The following is a 12712-nucleotide window of genomic DNA, read 5'->3' as shown; positions in this document are numbered from 1 at the left end:
TTTCAGAGGCTGCAGAGGCTCAGTTTTAAAGCTAAAGAGAAGATGGTGGTATCATATTTACAGCGTAAACAATCCATCTCTGTCCAGTTTGTCATGCGAGGCTCTCAGCGACGTGGCTAAATGTTGCTCCAAAGTTAGGCTAAAAAGGACTGGCATGTCTGTTTTCAGTCCCTTGACCTCTGACCTCCAGATCTCTGAGGGACACACAGGCTCTGCCCTGTGCAGACAAGGTGGGTGTGTCTGCACAGGGAAGACATTTCATCGCAGTGAGACTGTTCTTTGAAAATATATTACTTACTCAAGTGGCCAGCAGTTGACTGTTGCTGAACAGATATGATGTTTATTGAGCTGTGTATTTATTCTTTATTTCCTCAGGGTTCATATCAAGCATTGGCTGACAGTGTGTTATAATGCTGCAGTTGTTTGTTCAAGAAAGCAGCCTCTCAGTACCTTCGCATGGTCATATTGGTGCAAAATCCACAAAGAAAAGGTCTAATTTCATTCTCAAACTCAAAATATCAGCTGCCATCTCGGCAATCTGTGAATCTGTCAGATCCCACGTGGGTCAGCCAGTGTTTCCAAACCTGCTTCAGTTTCTTTTTTAAACACAGCCTGTAAAGCTCAGGGAGGCTGCCTGGTTAAATTAAAGAAAAAAAAAGAGAGAAAGCATACTTCTTGAAGAGGTGTCGGTCCAGCGCCCCGTCTGAGGTCGTCTTCAAGGTCACCTTCAGCATCTCCATGCACTCCTTGAGCCGCGGGTCTCCGGTGCGAAGCCCCGTGGCTTTAAGAGCCTGCAGAGGAGGAGGGGGGGGGGGGGGGGGGGGGGGGGAGGAGGAGGAGGAAGGGGAGGGGGGGGGGGGGGGGTCACGGGTCACGTTAAAGACATTTGCATTTTGTTACCCTGAATTTAAATAATGTCCATAAAAATGTTGTGCTTCTTCTTATGAGCTTAAATGAGAGGGAAACCGCCACCAGGCAAATACTGGAGCACTGCAGCGTCAAAATAAAAGCCTCATATTTCCTCCACAAAGTAATTCTTGACTTTACGCTGAAGACTGCGCTTTGTGTTCGGTCTGATGGGACTGAACGACATGCGGGAAAAATCCAAAGGAACTTTTGTTTGCTATTGAAAGGAAGCTGGAATCAGCAAGAAACAGACGGGGATACTGACTTAAAAATCTGCTATGATAATAATCCAAGGAGTTGAGATTAATCAGAAATTAAAATGGAAACAAGATATTGACTATATTAAATGAAAAGTTTCAAAGTCAGTAGCAATCATGTATAAATGAACAGGATTATATGATTTTACTGGTCGTTTGTACTTCCTTATATATTATATCTCACTGTGTGGAAATGTCGGGGGTCGACCTTTAAAAATTCAACAGTTCAACGACAAAAACGAGCCGTATGTGTCTTTATTAATGAGGCTGGTTGCTATGATCACATTAATCCACTGTTTGGCCTGATTTGGTGTAGTATAAAGTGATGGGCTAAAACAAACTGTACAAAGGATTTCTCTCAATACAGGAGTGCAAACATGATTTGAGAGATTTCTTTGTTTGTTTACCAACAATAAATTAATGAATTAATAAATAAAAAGATGGACAGGCACGCAGCTATGAGAGATTTGACCTTACCGAGAGTGTGAACAAATGCCATAAAAAAAACTGTTATCTATAGAGGTATGAAAGTATGGAACTCACTGCCAAAAAAGATCAAGCTTACCACAAACATTAATAAATTCAAAGTATTAGTAAAACAGTATTTACTGCAGCAGGGAAAACTTTAATTTGAGAACAAGGAAGTGTTTATGTGCACTGGGAACAAGACAAAAGAGTATGTAGCCTTTATATATTTGTCTTAATAAGAATGGTGATAACGGTGATAATGATGAGGATATTAATAGTAATAGTAATAATAGTAATTATAACAATAATAATATTTATATAGCTTTGATTGTATTATAAGAAGTATACTTATGGTATTACATATAATTTAGCACATCATGATAATATAAGGATAAATAGATTCCAAATGTTAATGTATGGTAATATAGGATAATTAGGAGGTGTCATATTATATATCTATTGAATCTGGGATGCTTTTGCTTAGATCGTTACGCAAATTTTGTGTTTCTTGATGATGACGGATTAACCTTTGTTTAAGTGTCTATTTGTTCAGATACTTGTTTACATTTAATTTGTTTGTTTGTATAAGTGTTTATATTTAAGTCCATTGTTGTATGTACTTTTATTTTGTGTGGACCCCAGGAAGAGTAGCGGTTGCCTAGGGCGACAGCTAATGGGGATCCAAATAAATAAATAAATAAATAAATAAATAAATGTATTTCTCTTGTCGGGGTTCAAACAACGCTAAGACACATTTAAGAAAGTGCAACTCATTTTTGTTTTTTCAAATAACGGTTTAGAGAGCTGTTTTTAGGTTATAAGTGTTTTTATGTGTGGACGTTTAACCTGATAGGAATGAAGGACAGGCAGACGTGACGCTTCTGCCTGACTCAGCTCTGTCAGGAAACTGTCCAGACTGTTTCTACTTCCTGTGTGATGCCTGAACACTGTGGGAAACAAAACCAGCAGGTGATTTCTGTCAGTCTGGCTGCTTACATGATGGATTCTGTGAATCTGTGGCTCATCAAATCAAATCAAATCAAATCAAATCAAATCAAATCAAATCAAATCAAAACAAACAAAAAAAAAAGACTCTAACTGCTAATCCTCTTAGCTGTGGTTTTTGTTTCTGTCTCCTAATTCGCTCCCTGCGCTGTGACCGGGACGCCGTGGTCAGCTTCCTGTCAGCTGGTCGTCAGGACAGACGGTGGTGTGTTCGCTGCCTGACTCACTGTGGTGAATTTGTGCGCTGGGATCTTCTCCTGTCCCTCTGCGATGGTGTAGAACAGCAGGTCCTCCAGGCTGGGCAGGATGCCAGCCTTCCTTCTCCTGCACCACAGCAAACACACACACACATAAATATATACAGACACACATACACATATACAAATAAATATAAAAATATCTAAAATATGACTAACTAAATAAATAAATAAGTGAACGGAAACAGGAGGAAACTGCGGCAGGAGGGAGAGAAAAGCGTTTGGACTGGAAGGAGAAGCGGTGAGTCGGACTGAAAACACTGCAGTGGAAAACACACACCGGCCTTGTTCCAGTGTTTCTCACACACACACACACACACACACACACACACGCACACACACACACACGCACACACAATAATACTGTTCACTGCAAAACGCTGCATTTACACACCTGCAGATTATCATCTCATGTAGTTCCTCATATTAGAATAACAATCTTTAAAGACATAACGTCACAGTAAAATGCCTCTGACGCTGTGGAAAGGGAAATCTGGTGCAAGAAGCAGCAGGGGCTGATGGGAAATGTAGTCTTCATGTGGAAAAGCACGGGCGCTAACAATAACACTGCTGTGACACAGAAGCTTACAGGCATTACAGCAAAATATTTAAACTGCTGTGATACTGATATGATTATTCAAAACACTACAAAGCTTCAATAAAAACGCCTTACAGTCAGAAAACGTCTTGACCGCAGACCAGCATGTCAATAATAACCCAAACAAACATGTAACAGTCATAAACATGTATTTCTGTGCATTTTTAGTGTCTATTAAATTCATTAAGATTTCAATTACTTTAAAAGGAAACGACTGAGGCAGCAGTATTATTGTGTGTTACTGTGTGTTACTGTGTGTTATTGTGTTGTGTCATGTTAACACACTGCAGGAGGGCCGGTGGAAAGTCACATGTTACCTGCTGCTGTCAGGATACCAGTCAGGAACGCTGTGGTGTCAAATATCTGGAGGAAGCTGAATCCTTACAGCTACTTTTGGCATTTTAGGGTGAAATGCCCCTTTTTCAAACTGAGACCAGCTGTTTCCACCTTTGAGGTTCGGTCCCTTTGGGAATCATCTCCTGTTAGCTTAGCATAAAGACCTGAAGTCTGTGGGCGTAACCTCTGACCTGCTCTGAATGTCTCTGAGGTTCTGAGGAGTTTCTTTGGCAGTGAACTGCTGAATGTTTTCATGTATTTTCTATCTGTTGATTCCTGCTCAGCTTCTCCTCCTGCTTTGCTCAGACTGGTGTGGCAGACTGGTTTCCTGACTGGTATCCAGGCAGCGTTTGTCTTCTTCTCTGGGAGGAAAGTTAGTAGCGTGTTAGCCGGTCGGGGGGGGCGCGGGGCTCGCCCGGCTCTCGGCGGGAGCTCCGCTATGATTCATATCAACACCAAACTGGATTTGTGCAAAGCTCCGGGAGCCCAGGCCCACGCTGTCACGCTGCAGTGCATCATGGGACGGCGGCCTGGGCGCTGGGAGAGGAAGTCAGAGTGTTTATGAAGCTGAGGCTCCAGTCAGCAGCCGAACAGGAATGAAGCAGAAATTAAAACCTGAGAGTTTAACCTTTTAACCCTCTGAAGCTGGAGGCCGTCAGATTTCTGTAGGTAAACACGCGTGACGGCGTCCGGGCGCAGCCTCGGCGTCCGGACGCAGCCTCGGCGTCCGGACGCAGCCTCGGCGTCTCACAAGAATTGAACCCTTTGAGCCCCGAGCAGGTGGCTCAGCTTTCAAAGGCTTGAAAGAAATCAAACAATTTTGGTCTCAGGTTTGAAAAGAACCAGTTAAATCTCAGAATTGTGTTTTTTCTAGCGGGAAACTGGAATTTCCCACTTTTCTGACGTGTCTGGAACGCAGCATTAAACCTGCGTTAGAAATGATTTCCACAAGACGCGGCTCGCAGTGTCCGGATGAAACCTGGAGGCTTTTTCATCGTTGGTGTCCAGCTCTGACCTCATTAATGGACGGCTGCTGCTGCTGAGGGAATACACTCCTGTGTGTGTGTGTGTGTGTGTGTGTGTGTGTGTGTGTGTCGGGGAGGTGGAGGGGTGGCGGAGGGGAGGGACAGAAGCGCAGCCGCTGGCAGGAAGTGAGGTCATTTGAAGAGCAGCTGTCAGCTGCAGCTTCGCCCAGTAAACACACAAACTTCTACCAGGAGACGGGATCAAAAAACATAAATAAATAAAATAAAATAATGAAACAAACAAAACAATAAAATGAAATGAAAAATAGAAACATACTTACAAATGCAAAGCAAGCGGATCAACAACAGGGAGAGAGAGAGTGCAGAGGGAATAACAGTGAATTAGTAACAGAGACATCAGATCAGCAATAAGCACAGCTATTGATGTGATTCAAATGAACACACACACACACACACACACACACACACACAGGCAGGACAGTAACAATCAATCAAATGAATGAATGAATGAAATGGACAGGAGCTGAAAATATCTGACAAAAAATGTACAAAAAAAAAATTCAGTAAAATCTCATCTTTACACAAATAAATTAAAATTAAATGATGAACGTGATCAGACGAGTTCATGCAAAAGTCCAAAAATAAGAAGCTGCGCTGTGTTAAGTAGGTCTGAGTCTAAAAATAAACCCAAATGTTGACAGTAATTATTATTGAGGGACGCCTTCAGGAGCTGCAACGGCAAACCAGCGATTAAACACAGGAAACGAGACCTGCACTCACACAGCCCATCAATACCTAATCAATACAGGATCAGTGACTGACTGATTGACAGGTGGTAAGCCAGTGACGCCCGCTGCTCCGCTTCCTGTGGGACGGCGGGCAGCTTGGGTTTGTTTTGCTGAGGTGTGTGTGTGTGTGTGTGTGTGGAGCTGCGTGGCTCCGCAGGTGAAAGGTGGACCATCAGACATCTGGACCCGCCCCGATCGCCTTATTAACCCCCCCAGTCTGCCTCTGCTGCTCTCTCTGCTTTAAAGGTCGTTGGCGATTATACACACACACACACACACACACACACACACACACACTCTGTCCACGGGCCATAGATGACCTCACTGCTGCACCAAAAACATTTTTTTTGAATATCGCTGAATATAAAAGCGACCAGCCACCAACCAGCCGTGTCTCTGTTGGATAATAAAGTATCAACTGTGTAGCAGCTTGTTATGGTGTGTGTGTGTGTGTGTGTGTGTGTGAACAGTGTGATCAGCCAGCCAGCAGGACAGTACTGTTAAAGGTGCAGTACGCAAACCTGCACTGACATGAGGACCCTTCAGATTCAGCTGCCAAAAACGAGTACAGTCTTGATTCCTGCGCTGTAAAAAACATTTCAGAAGCGGAAAAATAAAAAGTTTCAGAGGCGCCTGCTTTCCATCAGGCTGCACAGCATAAAGCATCCGCTCACTTTCCAAAATAAAATACCCCGTGCACACTGCACTCTGGTCATCACATCAGTGAACCAACAGAGCGTCCTGCACAGCGGCACCAGGTCAGAGGTCAAGCGTCACAGGATTTCTGCCTCCATGGAGACGCTCACCTTGGAAGTGAAGAAACACGACAAATCAACGAAATCTGAGCCGGCAGGTAGTGGTGCAACGGATCATCGTTGATCTGTGATCCGTACGGATCCCTCTCCACGGTTCGGCGCGCACGTGGTCCGCGGATTGGTTGATGAAAAAAAAAATTGTGCGCGTTTGAAGGGCGCATGTGCAATCCACACTGGTCAAGCGCTGCAGTAATCACGGCTAGCGGAGGAGGAGAGGAACTTGAAAAACCTCCTGCATCATTTAAGTCGCATGTATGGGAGCATTTTGGCTTCCCTGTAACACACAGTGATGATGGAGAAAGGATGGTGGACAGTGGCGGTTCTGCCTGTGTTGCCGCCCCAGGCGAAATAACTGGCTTGCGCCCTTCCATGTTACTCCTCCTACCGCAGCGCCAGACGGCCTGGTGCCGACCGGTGGCTTTTTTATTCAAACAAGATTTTGTCCATATAAAAAGTAGCCTAATTTTCCAAAAAAGGGTCTTGAAAAAGAGGGGTCGTCTTAAAATCAGGGTCATCTTTTATGCAGGTCAGTATGGTACTCTAGAAAACTGGCGATTTTTTTTTTTTTTTTGAGGATGCACTTTTCTTCTTTTTTTTTTTTTTTTGGAGGGCGCTCATGTGCCCCCAAGTAGATTGCGCCCTGGGTGGTTGCCCACATTGCCCATAGCAAAAACCGTCCCTGGTGGATAAAATCATTACGGTATGTGCCACGCTAAATTAGAAGGTATCATGCCTTAAATTGCAATTTAACTTGTTTTTATATAATTTAAAATTTTAATTAAACATTGGATGGGCATTTTTAGTTGAATGTTTCAATTTAATGGGCAAAAGTGTTTTACAAAATAAATGGAGGACAAAGTTATATTTGTCTTTTTTTTTTTGTGCTGATCCGAAAAAAGATCAAAAAAGAGTCAAAACTGTGATACGATCCGATCCGTGAGTTTTTTGATCCGTTGCACCCCTACAGGCAGGTAAACAGAAACTTCACGGTGGTTTGTTTACGCACCGCACCGCAAAAAATATTTCAGTGGCTGACACACGACAGCCTGACATGAACAGAGCAGTCCAGTCCACTGGAGGGCGACGCTGCGTCCACAGGTCACACACGGCATGTAAAGCATCATGTACGAAGCATCGCGTTAACATGGGATGCTGCCTGAGCCGCTCTGTCTGCTGCGTTTACTGCCCCAGATCGATGGTGCGTTCACTGACCTCCACGTGTCAGGACTCAGGACTGATTGGTTTGGGGCGGAGGTCCGCATTAATCCCTGGCCTTTCAGCACAAATCAATCTGGGAGGGTGACTCTCCTCTTCCTGGAGGCGGCGAGGAGCCAAACTGTGGAGGAGCGGCGTGGGCGGGCGACGCCGACGGGTTTTAACCCGTCAGGAGACGGTGTGTTCACGGCCCACTCCGGAGGTGACCGCTCACTCTGCTTTGTGTCTCACTTCTGTTTCAACATGTTGTTCACTCTGTTTAATTCCCTGCAGCCTGTTTTTGGATGTTTTTTTGAGCGATACTGATGACACGCGTCAGTACGTTCCAGTACCCAGCATGCTCTGCAGGAACAGACAGTAACAACAGTAATAATGAAAAAGCTCAGGTCATCCAGTCTCAGTTTCAGGGTTCAAATCTTGTTTTTTCTGCCACTGAAGAGATGAAATCAGTGTTAATTTAAGTTTTATCTTTTTACCAAACGTTAGTTTTATTTGTATTTTCGTTCATGAGGACGTCTCTTCAGCTGTAGAAGTCCAGATCCAGTAGTGGTGTTAGTCACTGGTGGTTTCCATTAACAGAAATAAGACATCAGCACCAGTGTTTCAGGAATTTGAATATAAAGTCTAAATGTGTTGGAAGGAGGCAGAATGAGGCAGATCAGCCACCAGGATCAAGGAAATGACACGTCATTCAAGAAACAAGTTGATTAGAGTCAGAATCAAGTGGGATCATCTCTTGTGTATCTCGGCTGTGAGCGGAGCGCCCAGTCGAAAGCTGCCATTTGTTTACTGGCTTTAATAAAACAGTTTTAGCATCGGTACAGATGAAGCTGCTGGTTCCTCGGAGCAGCTGCTGACAGACCAGGACTGAAGCAAATGATCCGTGAACGGGACGACGAGGCGATCTGTTGCCGTGACGACGCCTTGTCAGGACGCCGTCTGTAAGGTGACGTGCGATGCTGCGTTTAATGCCGACGCGTCGCAGGCCCGTTTCTGAAGCCACGACATCAACCAATCAGTACTGTATTTTATTTTATTTCTTTAATTGTTAGTTTTATTCCTGTAGTTGTAACATTGATTCATTATTATTGATTATATTTACTAATATTTGTTGTTATCATTATTTGCAGCAGTAGTAGTAATTTTCCCCCTTTTTTATCTTTCACCATCCTTCTGTCTGCATCCTTCATGTTTTCTTGCTCGTTTGTCTTTCTGATGTTATTCTGCTGTCTGTCAAAGCACTTTGTAGAATTATTATCATTATTATTACAATCATCAGTGGTAGTAGTAACGGTATTCTCATCATTAGCCATCAGTCTAACTGGTTCATGGTAAGGTGAATTGTAAACTTCCCAGTTCTGATGGCTGTTGCTGAAGTACTTTGCATTTGCACCTTTCCTACTGAGCCACAGACGTGTTAGTGCAGAATACAACGGTCCAAAAAAATACTCTTGACTGGATGAAGGTAAATAAGCAAGTAAACAGAAAAACACAGAGTCCGGCTGGTAAAGCCTGCATGTGTTTTCACGTTAAAGTATAAATATGTGTTTATGTAACCTGCTGACTCTGCTGACTCAGCATCGCTCTGGTTTCCCACTCACAGAAACAAAATGTGTTTTTTTTTGTTTTTTTTCACTCAGCAGTCGAGCGTCGCAGCGCTCAGGTGCTTCAGCTCGGCACCCAGAATGCATCTGTGTTTTTCCACCGCCGTCGACGACACGCAGCTTCTGACACCAAACCAAACTGTGACTGTGAAATCCCTGACTCACTCACACCGCCGACGATGCCAACGATGATGATGATGATGATGATGCAGCGTCTGTCTCCTGGGTATGCAGAGCAGGAAGACAGCAGCATCTCATCATCATCATCATCATCATCATCATGGACACACCTCACATGGAGGCTGTCAGCAGGAGGCAGAAGTGTTTTTTTGTTGTTGTTTTTTTTTTGCCATTTTGGACCGACATACAACAACCATCAAGGAGCAGCACACAGACCAGAATGCACCGCTGCAGCCTCCACAGACCAGAATGCAATGCTGCAGCCTCCACAGACCAGAATGCACCGCTGCAGCCTCCACAGACCAGAATGCACCGCTGCAGCCTCCATACACAAGAATGCAAAGCAGCACAATGATATGAAAGGTTTTCAGAGAGAGGCTATGGGGATTCTGGGAAATGTAGGCTCCCAAAACATAACAACACAAAATAAACCCTGTCACGCACTGAGCTTCACAAACTGTATTTCCCTGCATTTGAAAAAGGATCGGAGGAGGGCTTTTAATGTGAAGCCGAGCTGTGTTCCTGCAGCTGAATCGGCCCGCAGCAGGACTCCAGAGGCTCTCAGCGGGGTCGGCCTGGTGATTTGGGGTTTTGGCCCTGAGTCTGATCTGGGAGCCTCACCACACGCCCTGCTCCCTCTAACCCCCCGTGAGGAACGACTTCCTGTGAGAGAGACGCCGCAGCATCACAGCCTCCGTGACCGAGGCAGAGCTCTGAGCCGCTCCCGTCCCGCCTGCCTGCAGAGGGCCGTCCAGCCGGGGTCACGACTGACCTTCAGCACGACCACAGAGTTCAGCGAGTGTGAGCGCACCTGCTCAGGGTGGAGGGTGGCTTACACAGATAGGCATGTGTGTGTGTGTGTGTGTGTGTATGTGTGTGTTATCGTTTTCACCGAAGCACCAGCAGCTGAGCTCACTTTGATGCATCACTGAGTTTAGCATGTGCTCTGTGTGTGTGTGTGTGTGTGTGTGTGTGATATGACATGATGCTGCTGCTGGTTATGAGCAAACTGAAGCGACTGCACACGTCTCTGTTATCAGACACGTCGCCCCCTCACACGCTGCTGACCGCAGATTCAGCAAAACGTTTTCTGGATTTTCTGTTAAGAAACAATTTTGGGTCATTTTCTTGTAATTTGTTTGTACTCATTTTTTTTTTATTGTTTTTTGGTAATTTTCTCTCTTAATTTCTGACTAGTTTCTTGCAAATTTCTTGGTAATTTCTTGCAAATTTGCTCATCTCCATTTTTCATGTTTTTGAAATAAATCAGGACACTTGGCTCAGGTTTCAAAGCGTGGCACACTGTCACTGTTTTTTTTTTTTTTTTTTTTTTTGGTTTGGTTTTGCTATTTTTTCCTGATAATTTACTTTACTGCAATTTTATATTTTTCATCAATATCATTATTAATTTTTCTTTCTAATTTTCTATTTCAATATTATTTGTTTTTATGAGTATTATTGTCATTTGTTGAGAGATAATTTTATGTCAATATGCTTGAAGTCTAATCTTAAATATACAATTATACTTTCATATATTAATTTTCTGGGAGGGATACATTTTTTTATTTTATTTACTTTTTTTTTTTACTTTTTGTTTATTTTCCGACATGTTTCTTTCACTTTGTGACAATTTAATACAACACAATCTTCTTTTATTCATTCATTCATTCATTCATGACGGATTTTTCATTCAATTTCATTTTCTTGTAGTTAATTTTTACCAATTTTTTGATAATTTTCGAGTCATTTTCTTATCATTTGATTTTGCAACATTCCTGACTAGTTCCTTGCTAATTTTGGGGGGTAATTTCTTGCACATCTGCTCATCGCCCAGTTTCACATGTGTTTGACAGAAATCAGGACTCAGGCTGCCTCAGTAAGGTTAAGTGAGCAGGTGTGTGTGAGCGCAGCGTCACTGGTTTACCTGGTGTGTTTCCAGTCATGTTAGCTGTTAGCCTCTGAGCTAGCCAGTTAGCGGCTAGCCAAACTGCATTCTGAAAACTCTGCTAAAACGTGCCTTGCTTATCGGCTGCGTTCATAGCACACAGAAGTTGACTTAACACCTTTTATTAATGAGGACGAGCCCCTGTTGAATTCGGTAAACATCCAATAGTCAAAGCCGGATCTATTTCGATAAAAAACCCAACTTTTCGCCTCTTATTCCCACAATCTTCCTCCGCCGCCGCGGGTTCAGCGCAGCGAGCATCAGACCCCGAAGTTGACATTTAAATCTAAATCCGAGGAGGTTTCGCACACGACCTGCATGCCGAATTGACCACAACAAACTAAATGTTGGTTTTAGGTGTTGACTTGTGTTCTGTGCGGTTTGTCCACGCACGGATCAGCAGGGCGGCCCTGAGCTGACGGGACTTCCTAGCGGAGCCTCGCCGCTCCTCCGCCGGAGACGGGAGGAGGATCCGGGCTGCCGGCTGACAGCAGACCGGCGTTTACTCACTTCTCGGCGGCCGAGTCCTTGTTGGCTTCATTGTGGCCGTCTCCCTTGGAGCAAAACGCCCTGACGCCGTGTTTTCTCGCCCAGTGCTGCGGGGGTTTCCATCCGGCGGCTGGCTGCCCTCTGGCCGGCGCCCTGACCGCCGAGCCCGCGGTGCTGAAGCAGCAGGCGGCTGGAGACGCTTTACCACCGCCGGCACCTGTCAGGGGACGCTTCAGCTGGGATTGAAACAACTCCTTGAGCGCCACCGAAGACCGAAAATGTAACATTTCAATCCCGTCGAGCAGAAGAATCCGTGTGACTGGCGTTAACCGAGGCTTCGCGGAGGAAATTTCACCGAAAGTAACGCGCGTTTTCCCGTTGGAAGTGTCGGCGGAGTAACGGTTCTCCCGGTGACTCACCGGCACAACCTACCTTTCACGCCTTGCCCGTTTCTGATTGGCTCATGGCAGCGCAGACTCTGCGCTGATTGGCTTAGACAGCTATCAGTCAAACGAGCTGCTCACGCCCTCTGTTTTCACCGGGTGCGTGTTTTCTTTTACGAGCTTTTCCCAACACCAGCGCACGAGCAAACATCTTATTGATTATTATTTGTTATTAAATATGCTTCATTTATTGACAGTTACAGTTTTGCACCGTATAGAACAACCATAAGGACACCAGTCCTTCAGTACAAGGACATGCGCATATCACAGCATTCCCGTGGGAATATCATAGGAATATCACAGAGACAACAGACGAGATAAGGAAACTGCGAGCCTGGAGCGCCACAGACACGCTGCGAGTCTCTGTCTGTTGCTGTAATAACATTACAGAGCTACCACAGCATGGAAAATGCTATTTAG

The 12712-nt window shown here is 44.6% G+C and overlaps 1 protein-coding gene across 1 annotated transcript in view; it reads right to left on the bottom strand.

Annotated features, from left to right (window-relative positions):
* Positions 1-12270, bottom strand: part of glsa (glutaminase a) — a 38027-nt gene extending 25757 nt beyond the window's left edge. The window contains exons 1-3 of the mRNA XM_030067903.1: positions 11871-12270; positions 2864-2954; positions 673-791 (exon numbers count right to left, since the gene is read on the bottom strand). Coding sequence (XP_029923763.1) covers positions 673-791; positions 2864-2954; positions 11871-12136 — 476 coding nt within the window. The 5' untranslated portion in view covers positions 12137-12270. The remainder of the gene's footprint in view (positions 1-672; positions 792-2863; positions 2955-11870) is intronic.
* Positions 12271-12712: the final 442 nt, after the last annotated feature.

Source organism: Myripristis murdjan, chromosome 2, assembly GCF_902150065.1.
Source record: "Myripristis murdjan chromosome 2, fMyrMur1.1, whole genome shotgun sequence".
NCBI classification, from domain to species: Eukaryota; Metazoa; Chordata; class Actinopteri; order Holocentriformes; family Holocentridae; genus Myripristis; species Myripristis murdjan.
This window is presented reverse-complemented; position numbering and strand designations above follow the sequence as displayed.